This window comes from Trichomycterus rosablanca, chromosome 27 (assembly GCF_030014385.1).
Source record: "Trichomycterus rosablanca isolate fTriRos1 chromosome 27, fTriRos1.hap1, whole genome shotgun sequence".
NCBI classification, from domain to species: Eukaryota; Metazoa; Chordata; class Actinopteri; order Siluriformes; family Trichomycteridae; genus Trichomycterus; species Trichomycterus rosablanca.
The window spans coordinates 4,697,522-4,714,721 of NC_086014.1; the positions used below are offsets into that span (position 1 = coordinate 4,697,522).

Sequence of the window (17,200 nt, forward strand, 5' to 3'; positions counted from 1 at the left end):
TTCATGTGGCCACTCGGCCTTAGCCGGCAGGCAGAGCTGAGATTCGATACGATGTATCTGGTTCCAGCGTGTGTTTTTAAACGCTGTGCCACCTGAGCAACTGTACATGGAATCTTTTGAACTCATTTTGAGGTTGAGGTTTATCTTTGAATCATACTGTATCTCCGACACATTTTTTAAGAGAGCCTTTAGCAAGGTTTTGGCTAAAAATAAGTCCAGGCTGCTGCAGGCTCCTGAAATTGCATTAATTCTAGTAATTTCTAATGGCACATTACTAGCATGTTCATGCAAACCCCAATTTTATACCTGACTCGTGGAATCACATTTATAAAGAAAAATTCAAAGTTCAGGATGTTTAAATTAATCAAGCGCTCTCCATGCCCTCTCCCACATGCCTGGTATTACCTGTTCTCTTCATGTAAGGTGATTCGGCTGCTGTCAGTACGTGGAGCCTCTCATTATATTGATGGAGAGGAAATAATACCGGACAGGTTTATTAATGTGAAACATAGTAGAAGGCTTTGATGTACAAAATGTAATGGGGAAAAATTATCTTTTGATTGTTTTAGGTTTGTTTTGCTACTTTCTACCTAATTTACATTGTCTAAGTGTTTTTCCCAGTACCACATATGGTGTAAGAGCAATCTGAATGCTGGGAGGCGACATGCTGGGACTCTGCAGAGTGGTTTGTTTTCTGAGGGGATAAAGGATAGGGAAACATCCTTACCTGTTCATTTAACCGTTTTCATATAAATGATTTGGCAAACGTGATTTAGTTTTAATTACAAGCTGTGGGGGAGGTAGGAACTTGTTGCCATCTTTCAAGTGACCTGTTAGGTCATATCACCGACACAGAGCTAGGGGGCTATGTAGATTTTCCATTTACAACCTCAAATCAGAAAACGTTGGGACAAAAAACTGAGTTTCTTACATTTACTTTGACTTTTATTTCATTCCAGACAGGATGAACCTGAGATATTTCATGTTTTATCTGCTCAACTTCATTTCATTTATTAATAAACATCCATTCTTTCATTTCAGACCTGCAACACATTCCACAAAAAGTTGGGACAGTAAAGCATTTACCACTTTGTAATGTCGCCATTCCTTTTCACCACACTTAAAAGACGTTTTGGCACCGAGATGTACAACAGTACGGGGTCGTCACCGTCGCATTTTTCGTTTCAAAATTCTCCACACGTTCTCTATTGGGGACAGGTCAGGACTGCAGGCAGGCCAGTCCAGTATCCGTACCCTCTTCTTCCTCAGCCATGCCTTTGTAAGGTGTGCAACATGTGATCGTCCCTGGAAAAGATGACATCATGAAGGCAGCACATGTTGATCTAAGATCTTGATGTACTTTTCTGCATCAATGCTGCCATCACAGAAGTGTAAATGACCTTTACCAAGGGCACTGACATACCATGACAGACCCTGGCTTTTGGACTTGTTCCTGATTACAGTCTGGACGGTCCTTTTCGTCTTTGGTCCGGAGCACACGGCGTCCATTTTTTCCAAAAAGGACCTGGAATGCTGATTCATCTGACCACAATACACGATTCTACTGTGTGATGGTCCATCCTAAATGCCTCCGAGCCCAGAGAAGTCGACGCCGCTTCTGGACATGGTTAACATAAGGCTTCTTTTTTGCACAGTAAAGTTTTAAGTGGCATTTGTGCATCTAACTCTGTATTGTAGAGCTTGATAAAGGTTTGCCAAAGTAATCCCTCACCCATGTGGTTATATCAGCTATTGTTGAGTGGCGGTTCATGATGCAGTGCATTCAGCTTAAGCTTGCGCCCTTGGCCTTTACGCACTGAAATTCACCACATTACTAGCCCTACATTGGAATGTGTTGCAGACCTGAACTGCAAGAATGGAGGTATATTAACAAATGAAATGAAGTTGAGCTATTTACTTTTTCATTGTACTGTAATTCAAGGATTAACTGTGCGCTTTTTCTTTGTATTTTGTGTCCAGGGAGTAAGTTGTGGTGGGCAGATGAGACCTTGGCTCAGATCGGCACTGTGAAAAAGAAAGATGGACAAAACATGGCAGTTCTCAGGACCAAAACTTCAGGAGTGGTTCAGATCAGATTGTACGACAAGGATGGACAGAAAGGTAATCTGTATCATTTACATACATTAAGCAGTAAATCTATAATATGATAAGGCCTAAGCATGGGAAAGGGTTATTAAGGTCACTGCAATGTTCTGGAGTTCCTCCCATGTCAGCATGTGTTCTACTGTACTACTAAACTTCTGTAACATGCAGTAGGTGGAGTGTGGGTTTGAGTAAATGTGTGCAACCAGTGTTCTTGAGTGGTGGCAGGCCACTTACCATATAGGAGCGCTTTGTAGTTCTACAATTACTGACTGTAGTCCATCTATTTCTGTGCATGCTTTGTTAGCCCCCTTTCATGCTGTTCTTCAATATAGTCCACCAATCAAAAATATCCAGCCAACAGCGCCCCGTGGGCAGCGTCCTGTGTCCACTGATGAAGGTCTAGATTAAGATGACCGACTCAAACATCAGCAATAGATGAGCGATCGTCTCTGACTTCACATCTACAAGGTGGACCGACTAGGTAGGAGTGTCTAATAGAGTGGACAGTGAGTGGACATTGCTGTGCCTGATCCACTCATACCAGCACAACACACACTAACACACCACCACCATCAGTGGTCAGTGTCACTGCTGTGCTGAGAATGATCCACCACATAAATAATACCTGCTCCGTAGTGGTCCTGTGGGGGTCCTGACCATTGAAGAACAGGGTGAAAGCAGGCTAAAACGCATGCAGAGAAACAGATGGACTACAGTCAGTAATTGTAGAACTACAAAGTGCTCCTATATGGTAAGTGGAGCTGATAAAATGGACAGTGAGTGTAGAAACAAGGAGGTAACGTTAATGTTATGGCTGATCAGTGTATATATGACATTTAGTGCTTTATGTGATGATAGCTGAACATCACACAGGTTTTCTTCTATTAGTTTCATTATGACAGGACTGAATATAAAGTGTGTCTCATAAGCGGTTGCTATTTGAGGTTAAATACTGCCACTGCTGCTCCCATTCGTCAGTTAGTTACTGAGCAGCATTTATAACACAGACAGCTTCATTAGCCACACTACGTCAGATCCTTTTAGAGCGACATTAAGATAAAAAATGACAATTACATCATTAGGGTAAATGTTTCTTTTTGCTAGCTCTTCAGACTCGTGCAGCGCAGTTAGTGCCATTTATCTCAGTGACACGGAGCACAAGGGAGTAAAAGAATTTGCTCATTACTTCACTTCAAACCGACCTACTACAGTACTGTGAAGGAACGATGTAGATTTGCTTACTTTTTAAGCTCAGATTTTGGTGAGTAAGTGTTTAAGCTTTGCCTAAAAGAGTCTCCAGGGTTTCCAGGCTTAAGTAATGCATCAATCAACCAGACTGAATAAAAATAAAACCTATATTTTAAATAAGCTTAGGATTGTATCACCCATCTCAGCCTAACTGGGTTCACCTGAGAACTTAATTGTGTTGAATTGCAGTTTATTTATTAATGAAATATATAATAATAATTTATTTTCCTTTAATGAATATAACCGTCTGTTGGGCAGACTGAAAATTTATTTCCCAGCTACCCTGGATTATTTATTATTATTATTTATTTATTTACCATTTTATTTCAGATTTTGTACTGACAGTGTATGCTGTACATTGATCATCTAAGTATATGGACACCTGAAAATGTGCTTTTTGCATATCTCATTCCAAAACCATTGGCATTAATATATAATTTCTCCCCCTCCCCCTTTTTGCAGTTGACAGCCTTCACTCACATATTTTCAAGTGTGCCTGTAGGAATTTGTTTCTATTTTTTTCATGCATTTTCTCCCAGTTTAGCGTAGTCAATTTGTCCTTCGCTGCTGGGGGATCACTGATCACTGAGTCAGGCATGAGCAGCTCTGCCATACGACTGGGCTGGGCAGCTGCATGAACAACATGATTGGCTGGTGTGCTCAGGGTAGGATAAAGCCGGATAGGGACCTCATAACTGAGCGAATTATGTTCTGCTGGCTGGTTGATGGTGCCTGCACAGAGTCGAGGGATAATGTGATCAGGTTGTGGCTCTCCGTGCACAAAGCTGATCGGCATATGAACTCGCCTCGTGCAGGTGAAAAGATGCAGTCTCGCTCTCCTCAATAGTAGAGAGGAAGCATAACGCATTTGGGTCAAAATTGGACGCACTAAATCGGGAGAAAAGGGGACAAAATTCATTAAAAATTACCATAATGGGAACATGTGTCCTGTATGTTTTGTTTTCAGGTGAAAACGGGTGTGTGCTGAGTAACGGCGGCTGTTCTCAGCTCTGCCTGCCGACCTCCGAGCACTCCCGCGCCTGCTTGTGTACCACAGGTTACAGTCTAACCGAGGATCGCTTCACTTGCAGAGGTAAACAGAAAACTGCTAATTACTTACTGATTCATTTGGTTCAAAGTTGATTCGCTGCTTGAATTGCTCCAAACATCTGCTGTGAGAAATATAATTCCCTATACTGTCGGCAGGAGTGGAGTCGTTCCTGTTTTATTCGTCTCATGACGGGATCCGTGGAGTATCGCTGGACCCCGGCGATAATTCAGACGCTCTGATTCCTGTAACTGGAACACTGTTAGCGGCCGGACTGGACTTCCATGCAGGTGCGTCGTCCTCTGACCTTACTTTATTTATACACTTGCTCAGGATTCGTACTTGTCGAGTACTTGGTTTTTACCAGGTGCACTCACTCCTAGCCTTTAGTAATTCATCACAACAGTGTTTAACTATTAAAGTGCAGCTGAAACATGTGGACACCTGTGGACGTTTTTCATAACAGACAAGCATGAGTTCATTATTTTGAGCCAGTTTGCCGCTGATATTTTCAAAGCGCCTCGAATAAGACGAACTGTTTGATATGACGAGGTAAAAGCAAACCCAGACAGTATGAACAACGCTTTACTTAAGCAATAGAACACGAGAGGGAGTGTGTTATCGCGAATAACATCACGGCTGTGATTGGGTCGCAGGCACGAACCGAAGGTGAGTGTTCTATTGATTTTATACAACAGTTTTTACAAAATAAAGAAAGAAAATAAATCAAAGAAGCCCTGAATTTCATATTAAATATGCTTTAATATTGACAATACCTTCCGCCATAAAGTAGTTCCACAACCAATATAAAGTTTAACACTACAAAGCAGACATCCCAAGTTGCAAAAACTCATTTCAGGGAGGTAAGAACAACAAGAAGAAGAAAGCAAGAACCTCCGAAGGGAAAAAAAGAAATAAAAAACCTCTCGCACACACCAAAGGCTATGGATGAAAACAGAACTACTAGGAGCTGCTAACTGGCTTAACTAACTGTTCGCATTACAAACACATTAATGTTCCCTAAATAGTGCACTAGATTGTGTATCAGATCATGGATATATGTTCCCTACATAGTGCACTAGATTGTATATCAGATAACGGATTTAAAACGCGACCCGGAAAAAAAGGCTGTGTCGCCTGCGTGCGCGTTTGTGTGCATGAAGCTTGTCGTTAATGGCAACGCGTCAGCGGAGTAATACCATTGTGGTGTGAAAAGAACGCTTCTCAACCAATCAGATTGTAAGGTCAGAACTACCTGTTGTATAAGTAATAAATAAAGCTTAACGTGTTTTGTTGTATTAAAACCACAGCCGATGAATTTTAGCAGTAAAGAGCACTTATAACCAGTACTAACTGAGAAAAATGTAGTGCCTATTCCGACTTTCAGTACATTAAGCCATGTTAAGCTTTTTCGACTCTCCAGAGAAGCTGATTCTCAGCACCCGGAGTTGCATAATACAAGTTTAACACCACACATAAGTAAAACCACCACACGTGAAGTAAATCCAGCTAAACAAAGACACGTGGACGCTTTTAGAGTGGATTTGATGGTTATTCCACACAAAAGGATGTTCGTGTCATGGAAGACTCAAGCCGAGCATGCACTAAATAAGGCAACAATGGCTACAAACACGAGGAACAAAGTTGCCTTCTACGTCTTCTTATCACCAACAGTTGATTGATGCTTTTTGCATAAAAACAAACATCTGTAACAACGGCACAAATGCCTGCAGGTGATCTACACGCTCCGTCACCTTCTTACCACTCTTTACTTTAGTTGCGCAACACCCACTGTACATGACGTACTGGTGGAAACGTGTGTTGGTCCTTTAAAAAGCCCCAAGGTTCGATAAAGCCCGTTCTTTTGGTGTAAAAGCGCTAACAGAGCGGCTGTCTATATTTAAATAAAAGCACACATTACCCTGTGAATAGGCAACAGTCCAAGTCCACAGTTCAGCTGTTGGCATGTTTGAAGGCAGTGTTGTAGTGTTAAGGATAACGAACGTGTATCCATGTACTCAGCTGTCGTTTTAGTCAATGTTTAAATACAGCACAGATTTAAGCTCTTTAAACAGCCAGGGCAAGTACATGTCAACAATTTAGTGTCAGTTCAGAGAAGAAATACATTTTAACAAGTGCTGGACAGCTACAGAATGTCAGTAAAGTAAAGAGAGCAAAGAAATAGTTCTGCATGACAGTACTTAGATTAGTTGCAGGGGTTTAGTTGTGGACATAGGAAGACATGCCATGCCCGGAGTTCTAGTACACTATCAAATTATGTTGCAATTATTGTAAAAAAAAACCTATTTGTTTTTGCAGAATTGCATTAATTCAGTGACATTAAAGGGTGCAGCATCTTAAACCTTAATATACCTTATTATTTAAAATACAGTATTTGTTTTGTGTTTACTCAGGCGGGCGGCACGGTGGCTCGGTGGGTAGCACTGTCGCCTCACAGCAAGAAGGTCCTGGGTTCGATCCCCAGGCGGTCCGGTCCGGGTCCTTTCTGTGCGGAGTTTGCATGTTCTCCCCGTGTCTGCGTGGGTTTCCCCCGGGAGCTCCGGTTTCCTCCCACAGTCCAAAAACATGCAGTCAGGTTAATTGGAGACACTGAATTGCCCTATAAAGTGAATGGGTGTGTGTGTGTGTGTGTGTGTGTCTGCCCTGCGATGGACTGGCGTCCCTTCCAGGGTGTTACTGTGTGCCTTGCGCCCATTGAAAAGCTGGGATAGGCTCCAGCACACCCCCGCGACCCTGATTGGATAAGCAGATATGAAAATGAATGAATGAAATGTTTACTCAGGCTGTCTTTGTCTTATATTCTGTTTTATTCCAAGATCTGGAACATTGTGTGCCAAAAAACAGAGGAATTCAGCCCACTGTATAACCCTCTAAAACATAATAGCCTAGTGTGACGGCTGTGACCTTTGGTGTCATGTAAATTGACAGTCTGCACCTTTTGGCATTTTAATTGTTTAAAAATGTCACTGTATGCTACAGCATTTAATGTTCCATTAGTGGGACCTATAAGACGAACCCAGACTATTATTTCTCACCAAACCCTATAGTTAATCCTGTGATGACCAATTGGAGCATTTTACTCGCAGCAGTAACCCAGTTTTCTTTAGCAAAATGCCAGCTGATGGAGCGTCATTCATTAAATTAGATCATGTTTCCGCTGTTTCACTGTCCTATTATTATTTTTTCATGCTTGTCTTGTAACATAATCGATGCTTGTCATTTCACATAGTCATCTGAGGCTTGTATGAACCAGGCATCCATGAAAGTCCCATCTGTTGGGTTTCCATATATAGTCCTTGTGCTGATGTTTCTTTCAGAGACAGATTGGAACCCTGTGTTGAGTGTTTTAGCTGAGCACAGATAATAGTTTTGATATAGTTTGCACTTCAGCATTGAGTGGATTTGATGTATAAACCTGTGTGACTCTCAGCTCTAGCAGAGCAGAAAGTTGTCACAAACCTGCTGAAAAGATATCACAGTTTTTGATACGACTCATTCCAGTAACAGTGTTTGTCTGTGGACATTGCAGAAGCAGATGTTCTCTTACTTTTATTCATGTAGTGTATAGTAAATTATAAATGAATACATATATACACCGATCAGCCATAACATTAAAACATTAAAATTGGACGACTTCAATCCCAGCCTGGGTCGTCTTTGCTTCTCATTGATGAACAGCTGCTTTTCTAGCTTTGCATGACATTAGCCCTACGCCTTTAAACTGCCCTTGGCATATGCTTTGCTCCGGCTGTCATTAGCCATTCTCTTTGTAAGTCACTTGATGTGATCCTACAGTTGGCGGTCATCCTGGTCAGTGTGGAGTCGTGCTTGAATGAAAGTAGCCTGATGCTCACTGTGTTACTCTGCCAATAAAGCCAAAATTAAACCCCCAAACTACTACACTGATCAGCCATAACATTAAAACCACCTCCTTGTTTCTACACTCACTGTCCATTTTATCAGCTCCACTTACCATATAGAAGCACTTTGTAGTTCTACAATTACTGACTACTGACTACATGCTTTGTTAGCCCCCTTTTATGCTGTTCTTCAATGGTCAGGACACCCACAGGACCACCACAGAGCAGGTATTATTTAGGTGGTGGATCATTCTCAGCACCGCAGTGACACTGACATGGTGGTGTTGTGTTAGTGTGTGTTGTGCTGGTATGAGTGGTCCACTCCCTGTCCACTCTATTAGACACTCCTACCTAGTTGGTCCACCTTGTAGATGTAAAGTCAGAGACGATCGCTCATCTATTGCTGCTGTTTGAGTTCATCGGTGGTCACAGGACGCTGTTGACTGGATATTTTTGGTTGGTGGACTATTCTCAGTCCAGCAGTGACAGTGAGGTGTTTAAAAACTCCATCAGCGCTGCTGTGTCTGATCCACTCATACCAGCACAACACACACTAACACACCACCACCATGTCAGTGTAACTGCAGTGCTGAGAATCATCCACCACCTAAATAATACCTAGGCTAACAAAGCAAACAAAAAACGGCTAACAAGGCATGCAGAGAAACAGATGGACTACAGTCAGTAATTGTAGAACTACAAAGTGCTTCTATATTGTAAGTGGAGCTGATAAAATGGACAGTGAGTGTAGAAACAAGGAGGTGGTTTTAATGTTATGGCTGATTGGTGTATTTACAGTATATGTATAAAATTAAAGATAAATAATAAAGATAAATATCTATAATTGTGTATGTATTGTGATTATATAGTGACATCGCTGTGACTTTGTTTCCTTTAAGCTAATGACACTTTGTACTGGACTGACCTGGGTTCGAACAAAATCTTCAGAGCTGCTAGAGATCAATCTTGGAGGGAGGAGGTGATAAACAGCGGCATCGGACGCACCGAAGGAGTAGCGCTGGATTGGATTGCAGGTTTTTATTTATTTCTATTGCTGTGAACTTATTAGGAGTTTGTAGTGATCGACTAGTTCCCACAACCTGCTGTTCGAGCTAACAAGTAACAAATAACAAATACTTGATGACACATCAACTTTGAGTTAAAATGTTCACTTGGTGTTTAATATATCCCACCCGCTAACAGGTGCCGTGATGAAGAGATAATCAGTGTTGTTCACTTCACCTGTCAGTGGTCATAATGTTATGCCTAGTCAGTGTATAATGTCCTGGGGACGGAAATGGCATCAATTCAGCAGAATGGCCCAAAAAAAAAAAATATATATATATATACAGTGTATCACAAAAGTGAGTACACCCCTCACATTTCTGCAGATATTTAAGTTTATCTTTTCATGGGACAACACTGACAAAATGACACTTTGACACAATGAAAAGTAGTCTGTGTGCAGCTTATATAACAGTGTAAATTTATTCTTCCCTCAAAATAACTCAATATACAGCCATTAATGTCTAAACCACCGGCAACAAAAGTGAGTACACCCCTTAGTGAAAGTTCCTGAAGTGTCAATATTTTGTGTGGCCACCATTATTTCCCAGAACTGCCTTAACTCTCCTGGGCATGGAGTTTACCAGAGCTTCACAGGTTGCCACTGGAATGCTTTTCCACTCCTCCATGACGACATCACGGAGCTGGCGGATATTCGAGACTTTGCGCTCCTCCACCTTCCGCTTGAGGATGCCCCAAAGATGTTCTATTGGGTTTAGGTCTGGAGACATGCTTGGCCAGTCCATCACCTTTACCCTCAGCCTCTTCAATAAAGCAGTGGTCGTCTTAGAGGTGTGTTTGGGGTCATTATCATGCTGGAACACTGCCCTGCGACCCAGTTTCCGGAGGGAGGGGATCATGCTCTGCTTCAGTATTTCACAGTACATATCGGAGTTCATGTGTCCCTCAATGAAATGTAACTCCCCAACACCTGCTGCACTCATGCAGCCCCAGACCATGGCATTCCCACCACCATGCTTGACTGTAGGCATGACACACTTATCTTTGTACTCCTCACCTGATTGCCGCCACACATGCTTGAGACCATCTGAACCAAATAAATTAATCTTGGTCTCATCAGACCATAGGACATGGTTCCAGTAATCCATGTCCTTTGTTGACATGTCTTCAGCAAACTGTTTGCGGGCTTTTTTGTGTAGAGACTTCAGAAGAGGCTTCCTTCTGGGGTGACAGCCATGCAGACCAATTTGATGTAGTGTGCGGCGTATGGTCTGAGCACTGACAGGCTGACCCCCCACCTTTTCAATCTCTGCAGCAATGCTGACAGCACTCCTGCGCCTATCTTTCAAAGACAGCAGTTGGATGTGACGCTGAGCATGTGCACTCAGCTTCTTTGGACGACCAACGCGAGGTCTGTTTTGAGTGGACCCTGCTCTTTTAAAACGCTGGATGATCTTGGCCACTGTGCTGCAGCTCAGTTTCAGGGTGTTGGCAATCTTCTTGTAGCCTTGGCCATCTTCATGTAGCACAACAATTCGTCTTTTAAGATCCTCAGAGAGTTTTTTGCCATGAGGTGCCATGTTGGAACTTTCAGTGACCAGTATGAGAGAGTTTGAGAGCTGTACTACTAAATTGAACACACCTGCTCAATAAGCACACCTGAGACCTAGTAACACTAACAAATCACATGACATTTTGGAGGGAAAATGACAAGCAGTGCTCACTTTGGACATTTAGGGGTGTAGTCTCTTAGGGGTGTACTCACTTTTGTTGCCGGCGGTTTAGACATTAATGGCTGTATATTGAGTTATTTTGAGGGAAGAATAAATTTACACTGTTATATAAGCTGCACACAGACTACTTTTCATTGTGTCAAAGTGTCATTTTGTCAGTGTTGTCCCATGAAAAGATATACTTAAATATCTGCAGAAATGTGAGGGGTGTACTCACTTTTGTGATACACTGTATATATATATATATAAACACCATGTTCTCTTGACAAAATTAAAAATAGAGATTTCTAAAGTATGTTCTCTTTTTAGTGATTAAATATCATGGTACGATGGTAAGAAAAATGTTTTAATGATCCCTAATTATTAATAATAGCCCTTTTTGCAGGTCTTTTTAAATCATTTCCACCCACTTATGGCTGCAATTTAGTTCTGTACAAAAGCTTTTAGGTATTCTTAGAACAAGATAGAAAAAGTTTTAAGTGTTTTTCGCCCTGACCCACAGTAAGGAGGGTGGTTAGAAAGGAAAAGCTCACAGGATATACAGAAATATAAATAGATAAAACATTAGATACATAAATAATGGATGGAATAATGGACAGATAATAAAGGATTGACAGACTTAATTTAAGTAGTTTATCGATTAATGGATCTGATTTCTCTGTTTCTGTAGGAAACATTTACTGGACGGATCATGGCTCTGATCTTATTGGGGTGTCTCGACTGAACAGTGCGTATCGAGCCGTGATTGTATCCGAAGGACTTGATCAACCTCAAGCTATTGCTGTTCAACCACTGATAGGGTGTGTGTTACATTAGGCTAAAATGTTGGATGCAATTATAAGGAACCTATTAATGAATCAATAACATGTTTGTTACATAACATTGACAAAGAGCTGAATACTGGTAAAATGTACTGAACCATAAAGCCACTTGATTTCATTCTGGGGAAACCATAAGGTCACTTGATTTCATTCTGGGAAAAGTCACTAGTTCTTTAGGTTAAGGTTTAGCTGGTAGTTTGTGTAAATGTAACTGTTTTAAGGTAAATGTTAAACCTCGTACTGTACTCTGGCTCAGCTTCCTAGTGTGGACAGAATCGGGACAGACTCCAAAAATTAGCAGATCTCGCCTGGATGGTTCAGAGCGGACAGTCCTGGTTAACTCTGGAATAATCTGGCCGAGCAGCATTGCAATAGACTATAAGGTATTCTCCTCTTTCTTTTTCAGAAATGATTCGGCTTTAGTGAGAGATTCAGTGTTGATTATCACTGTGTTGATCGTCAGATGACCTGCAGAACGGTCATTTGGCATGATGTGAATTCATATCCATGAACCAAATATAGCAGCGGGAACAGCAGACAAAACCCTTGGATTAACAGCATGTTCTCCCAATGATTGTCAAAAGCTATTTGTAGCAAACTCGATTAGTAATCCACTATAATCGAATCTGCCACCGGCAGGATGAGCGCATACACTATCAACTATTGGCTTGTTGTTCAAGTGTGGGTGTCGGAGGTGATTTCTCACTAGTGCAATTACGACCTCTGCTGGCCGATTGATGAGATGAGAGATAATGTGATCAGGGTGTGTCTCTCCGTACACAAAGCTGATCCACATATGAATTCGCCTCGTGCAGGTGAAAAAATGCAGTCGGCTACTGCACACACGTCAGAGGGGGCGTGTCTCAGTCACGGCTCTCCTCAGTCAGAGTGGAGCTCAACATCAGTAGACAGGAAGCGTAATGCAATCGTGTAATTGAATACGACTAGTACTGTATAAGAAACATTAACAGTGACAAATTGGTGAGCCTTGATCCATCATCCCATCATGATTCCCTTACCTGTTACCAGTTTACCTGCTTATTGGCGCATCACTTTTATTTTGTCCCTGTCCAGACTTATTGAGTGTGACCAATGAAGTTGGTCAGCCAAAACATTTCTTCATACATTCGTCACCTAAATAAAGACGCACAGATTCAGAGCGCCGACTGAAGTTTGCTTTCAAATTGTATTTCAGGAAAATAAATTATACTGGTGTGACGCACGCACACACAGAATCGAGAGAATCGCCCTGGGGAGCGGCAAGGAACGAGAGATTATTCTAAAAGAAAGCGACGCTGATATTTTCTCCATTGCTGTGTTTGGATCTTACCTCTACTGGGCTGACAGGTAATTTATTTTACCGTAACGATGCAGTGTTGTTTTCAAACAGCAGCCTGAATAAACTGCTGTAGGAATTGAATCAGAAAGGTAGAGACATATTGCTTATAGCTCAGTGTCATCAGATATTGAAAATGATTCCTTTTTTTCTTTTGCTATGAACTGTAGTTACGCAATACTAAACCCTCAGTTATTATTCACTAATTAAACATTTCACTCGGGTCACACTTAGTATTGCACAGGGTTTTGCCCTAAAAAAACACAAAACTAAATAAAAATGGTGGCGATCTTGTCCCACTGTGGTTTACAAGATGTAATGTAAAACCTGTGGTGTAATTATATAAAAAAAATTATAAATGACCCCGGTGAACAACCACAAAGTTGCTGTGATTAATATAACCTGTAATATCAACCAACTAAACATTAAATTGCAATTCAACTAGTGCATGTTTCTCAGCCCAGGCCAGTGCAAACCCCTGCAATTAACACAGACACACACACACAACACATGAAAATCTAAGTTAAATATACAATATGTAATTAGCTACAGGTGTATCCATGTACTGTATATTTACACTCTCAGTTGTTCCCTAATTTTTCACCTTCCATCCTATAAAAATGAAATAAAAAATGAATAAATAAATATAAAGAAAGTTTAAGAAAAATAAAACAAAAGAAATCTAATCTAAAAAGAACTAGGGCAAATTGGAAGGTATGTGGTTTACAAGGTGTAACATAAAGCAAAACAAGGGGGCGTACATAGATAAGTTCATTTCGTGTTTATGTGCCTGTTAAAATGTATTAAATTATTATTATTATTCTCTGCGACCCATATTTTTTGGGTGGGTCACGACCCAGGGTTTGAAAAACCCTGGCCTAGCACACCTCCTTTTCCTTATGGGCACTGTTCCTCCAGGGCATCTTGTGTTTGGCCTCTTAATAGCTCAGTCGTTGTTCCTCTGATTGTGTCCATTCTACTTGTTGCTGGCCATAAAAAGTAGCTGAGGAGCTGCTCGGGTGGCGCAGCTGTAAAATACAATATCAGAACAGAGCTGGGATTTCGGATGCATCGTATTGATGCGTAATCTCAGCTCTGCCATCCGACTGGGCTGGGCGGCTACATTAACAACGATTGGCTGTTGTTCAGGGGTGGGACGAGCCGGACCAGGGTTCCTCATAACTGGTGCAATTACAACCTCTGCTGGCTGAGGAATAATGCTGATCAGAGTGTGGCTTATGATTCGCATATGAACTCGCCACGTGCAGGTGAAAAGAGGCAAGTCGGTACCGCACACGTGTCGGAGGGGGGCGTGTGTCAATTGCGAAGCACCTCAGTCAGCAGTGGAGGGTCGTATTACTAGAGGTGATCCCACGTCTGCAGATACTTTACAAATCATACATGCTTAAACTTTTTAAGCCCCACTTTTTCCCACGGTTTGTGTAATCGTCCTTTATAGGCTGCAACACACCGCTGCACAAACTCCAGCCTCCATCAATATCACACACAGCTTGCTAGATTTTTAGATCAGAATGCTGTCAAATTACACCTTCATTGTCTATCAAACCTATCAAACTGTTTTACAAACTACTGTATGTATAATAAGTATGTCAGTTTTCCACTTTCTGATCTGTTTTCTTTCCATGTTATCAGGTCTTATGCTAATGGCTCGATTCGACGGGGCACTAAAAACGATGCTTCGAGCGCCATGACACTCCGGAGCAACCTGGGAAAAAACCTGAGAGATGTGAAAGTGTTTAACCATGATCGGGAGAAAGGTGGAGTTTTTAACTGACATGTGAATATGTTAAATATTTCACTAATTAAGACGTGTGTATAAAGTGCAAAAAAACATGGACAGGGGTGAGTGTGAATCGCAAAGAAATAGAACTGAGATAAATCCGTGTCAATTCAACCAGCAGACTGGCCTCATATCCAAAATCTGTTGAAATTGGGGCTGTTAAATGAGGAAACTACACCTGTGGTTACAAACATGATGAAAATAAAACTAGGAAACCAGAGCAGGGAAACTGGCACTAAAGGAACTTGAATGCTTTGAAACTTGGAAACAAGAACTAGTAAAATAACTCATAACTAGTATGAGTATATTAAAAAGCACCCTTTCATGCTGTTCTTTAATGGTCAGGACCCCCACAGGACCACCACAGAGCAGGTATTATTTGGGTGGTGGATCATTCTCAGCACTGCACTGACACTGACATGGTGGTGGTGTGTTAGTGTGTGTTGTGCTGGTATGAGTGGATCAGACACAGCAGCGCTGCTGGAGGTTTTAAACACCGTGTCCACTCACTGTCCACTCTATTAGACACTCCTACCTAGTTGGTCCACCTTGTAGATGTAAAGTCAGAGACGATCGCTCATCTATTGCCGCTGTTTGAGTCGGTCATCTTCTAGACCTTCATCGGTGGTCACAGGACGCTGCCTATGGAGCGCTGTTGGCTGGATATTTTTTAGGTTGGTGTACTATTCTCAGTCCGGCAGTGACAGTGAGGTGTTTAAAAACTCCAGCAGCATTCCAGCACAACACACACTAACACACCACCATGTCAGTGTCAGTGCAGTGCTGAGAATGACCCACCACCTAAATAATATCTACACTGTAGTGGTCCTGTGGGGGTCCTGACCATTAAAGAACAGGGTGAAAGCAGGCTAACAAAGCATGCAATGAAGCAGATGGACTACAGTCAGTAATTGTAGAACTACAAAGTGCTTCTATATGGCAAGTGGAGCTGATAAAATGAATGTGTGTATGTGTGTAGAATGAAATGTAGAGTCCAGTGCTGGGAAGAGGGTGAGGGGGAAAGATGGCTTGTCAGTGTGGGGACAGCCTGTGTATTATGCAGTCTGATGGCAGTTGGCACAAAAGAACGCCTGAAGCGCTCCGTCTTGCTTTTTGGTGGAATTAGCCTATGACTAAAAGAACTGCCCAGCTGCCAAAGTTCCTTATTGAGAGGGTGAGGAGGATTGTCCAGGAACTACAACTAATAAGCCAAAAAAAAAGTGTAGTAAGAAGGTAGTGAGTTAAACGTGTGTGTGTGTGTGTGTGCAGTTTGTGTTCTGTTTATAAAGTTTGATCCCACTAGCACATTTTATTAAAAAGTAATACAGTTTTATTACGTGGGATTTCTTACACACTGCCCGAGTTACTGTTACTCTTCACCCTGCACTTTTAGAAGTCCAGGATATTCTGTTCCTATTGGCTGAAATCAGTTGGGACAGTAATGCTTAGAAAAATGTGCTGAGGGGATAAATCCCAAAGTGTTTCCTTCTGAATAAAATATATAGGATCACAGCAGTTTGACAGACTGAAGCCTTGTGAACGAGATATTCAGAGAGTTTTCTGTTTATTACACATCACACAGGACCTCATTTATCAAATACAACAAACCGGTGTTAAAAATATTACACTTTGTGCTCTCTGGGACCTCCCTACTGGGGGTACAGTAGCTATGGAGTATACACGGTGATCATTAATCATAAACACACACACACACACACACACTCATATGCTACTACACTTTATTTGTGCAAAAAGAGGGTTATGTTATTCAAAAACTGCTTTCGATAAATTAGTAAAATCAATGTGCAGGAACACATACGATGTCAGGGCACTCGGGTGGCACGGAGGTAAATGGACAGCGCCTATACGGACATGTGGCTTGCCCGTTGGGTTTGACGTTTAGGGGATTCCGCATAATTGCTGTAATTACAACCTCTGCTGCCTGTTCGGTGGTGCCTAAACCGTAATGGGGGATTATGAAAATCAATGAAGGCTCTTCTCTCCGTGCGCAATACAGATCTTTATACGGACCCACCTAGCGCTGGTGAAAAAAGGAGGGGGCTACTCCTTGGACAGGAGTAGAGGCCTGCAGCAGTAGAGGAAGCAAAATAAACTAGCACGCCAGAGCTGGGATTTCGAATACGTCGTATTCAAATACATCATATCCGAATCTAAGCTCTGCCATCCAGCTGGACAACGA

At 41.8% G+C, this 17,200-nt stretch overlaps 1 protein-coding gene across 1 annotated transcript in view; it reads left to right on the top strand.

Annotated features, from left to right (window-relative positions):
* LOC134303844 (low-density lipoprotein receptor-related protein 1B-like) overlaps nucleotides 1-17,200 on the top strand; it is a 142,217-nt gene that overhangs the window by 72,177 nt on the left and 52,840 nt on the right. Inside the window, exons 31-38 of the mRNA XM_062989295.1 lie at nucleotides 1,981-2,121; nucleotides 4,322-4,447; nucleotides 4,561-4,692; nucleotides 9,183-9,317; nucleotides 11,713-11,842; nucleotides 12,120-12,246; nucleotides 13,059-13,210; nucleotides 14,853-14,977. Coding sequence (XP_062845365.1) covers nucleotides 1,981-2,121; nucleotides 4,322-4,447; nucleotides 4,561-4,692; nucleotides 9,183-9,317; nucleotides 11,713-11,842; nucleotides 12,120-12,246; nucleotides 13,059-13,210; nucleotides 14,853-14,977 — 1,068 coding nt within the window. The remainder of the gene's footprint in view (nucleotides 1-1,980; nucleotides 2,122-4,321; nucleotides 4,448-4,560; nucleotides 4,693-9,182; nucleotides 9,318-11,712; nucleotides 11,843-12,119; nucleotides 12,247-13,058; nucleotides 13,211-14,852; nucleotides 14,978-17,200) is intronic.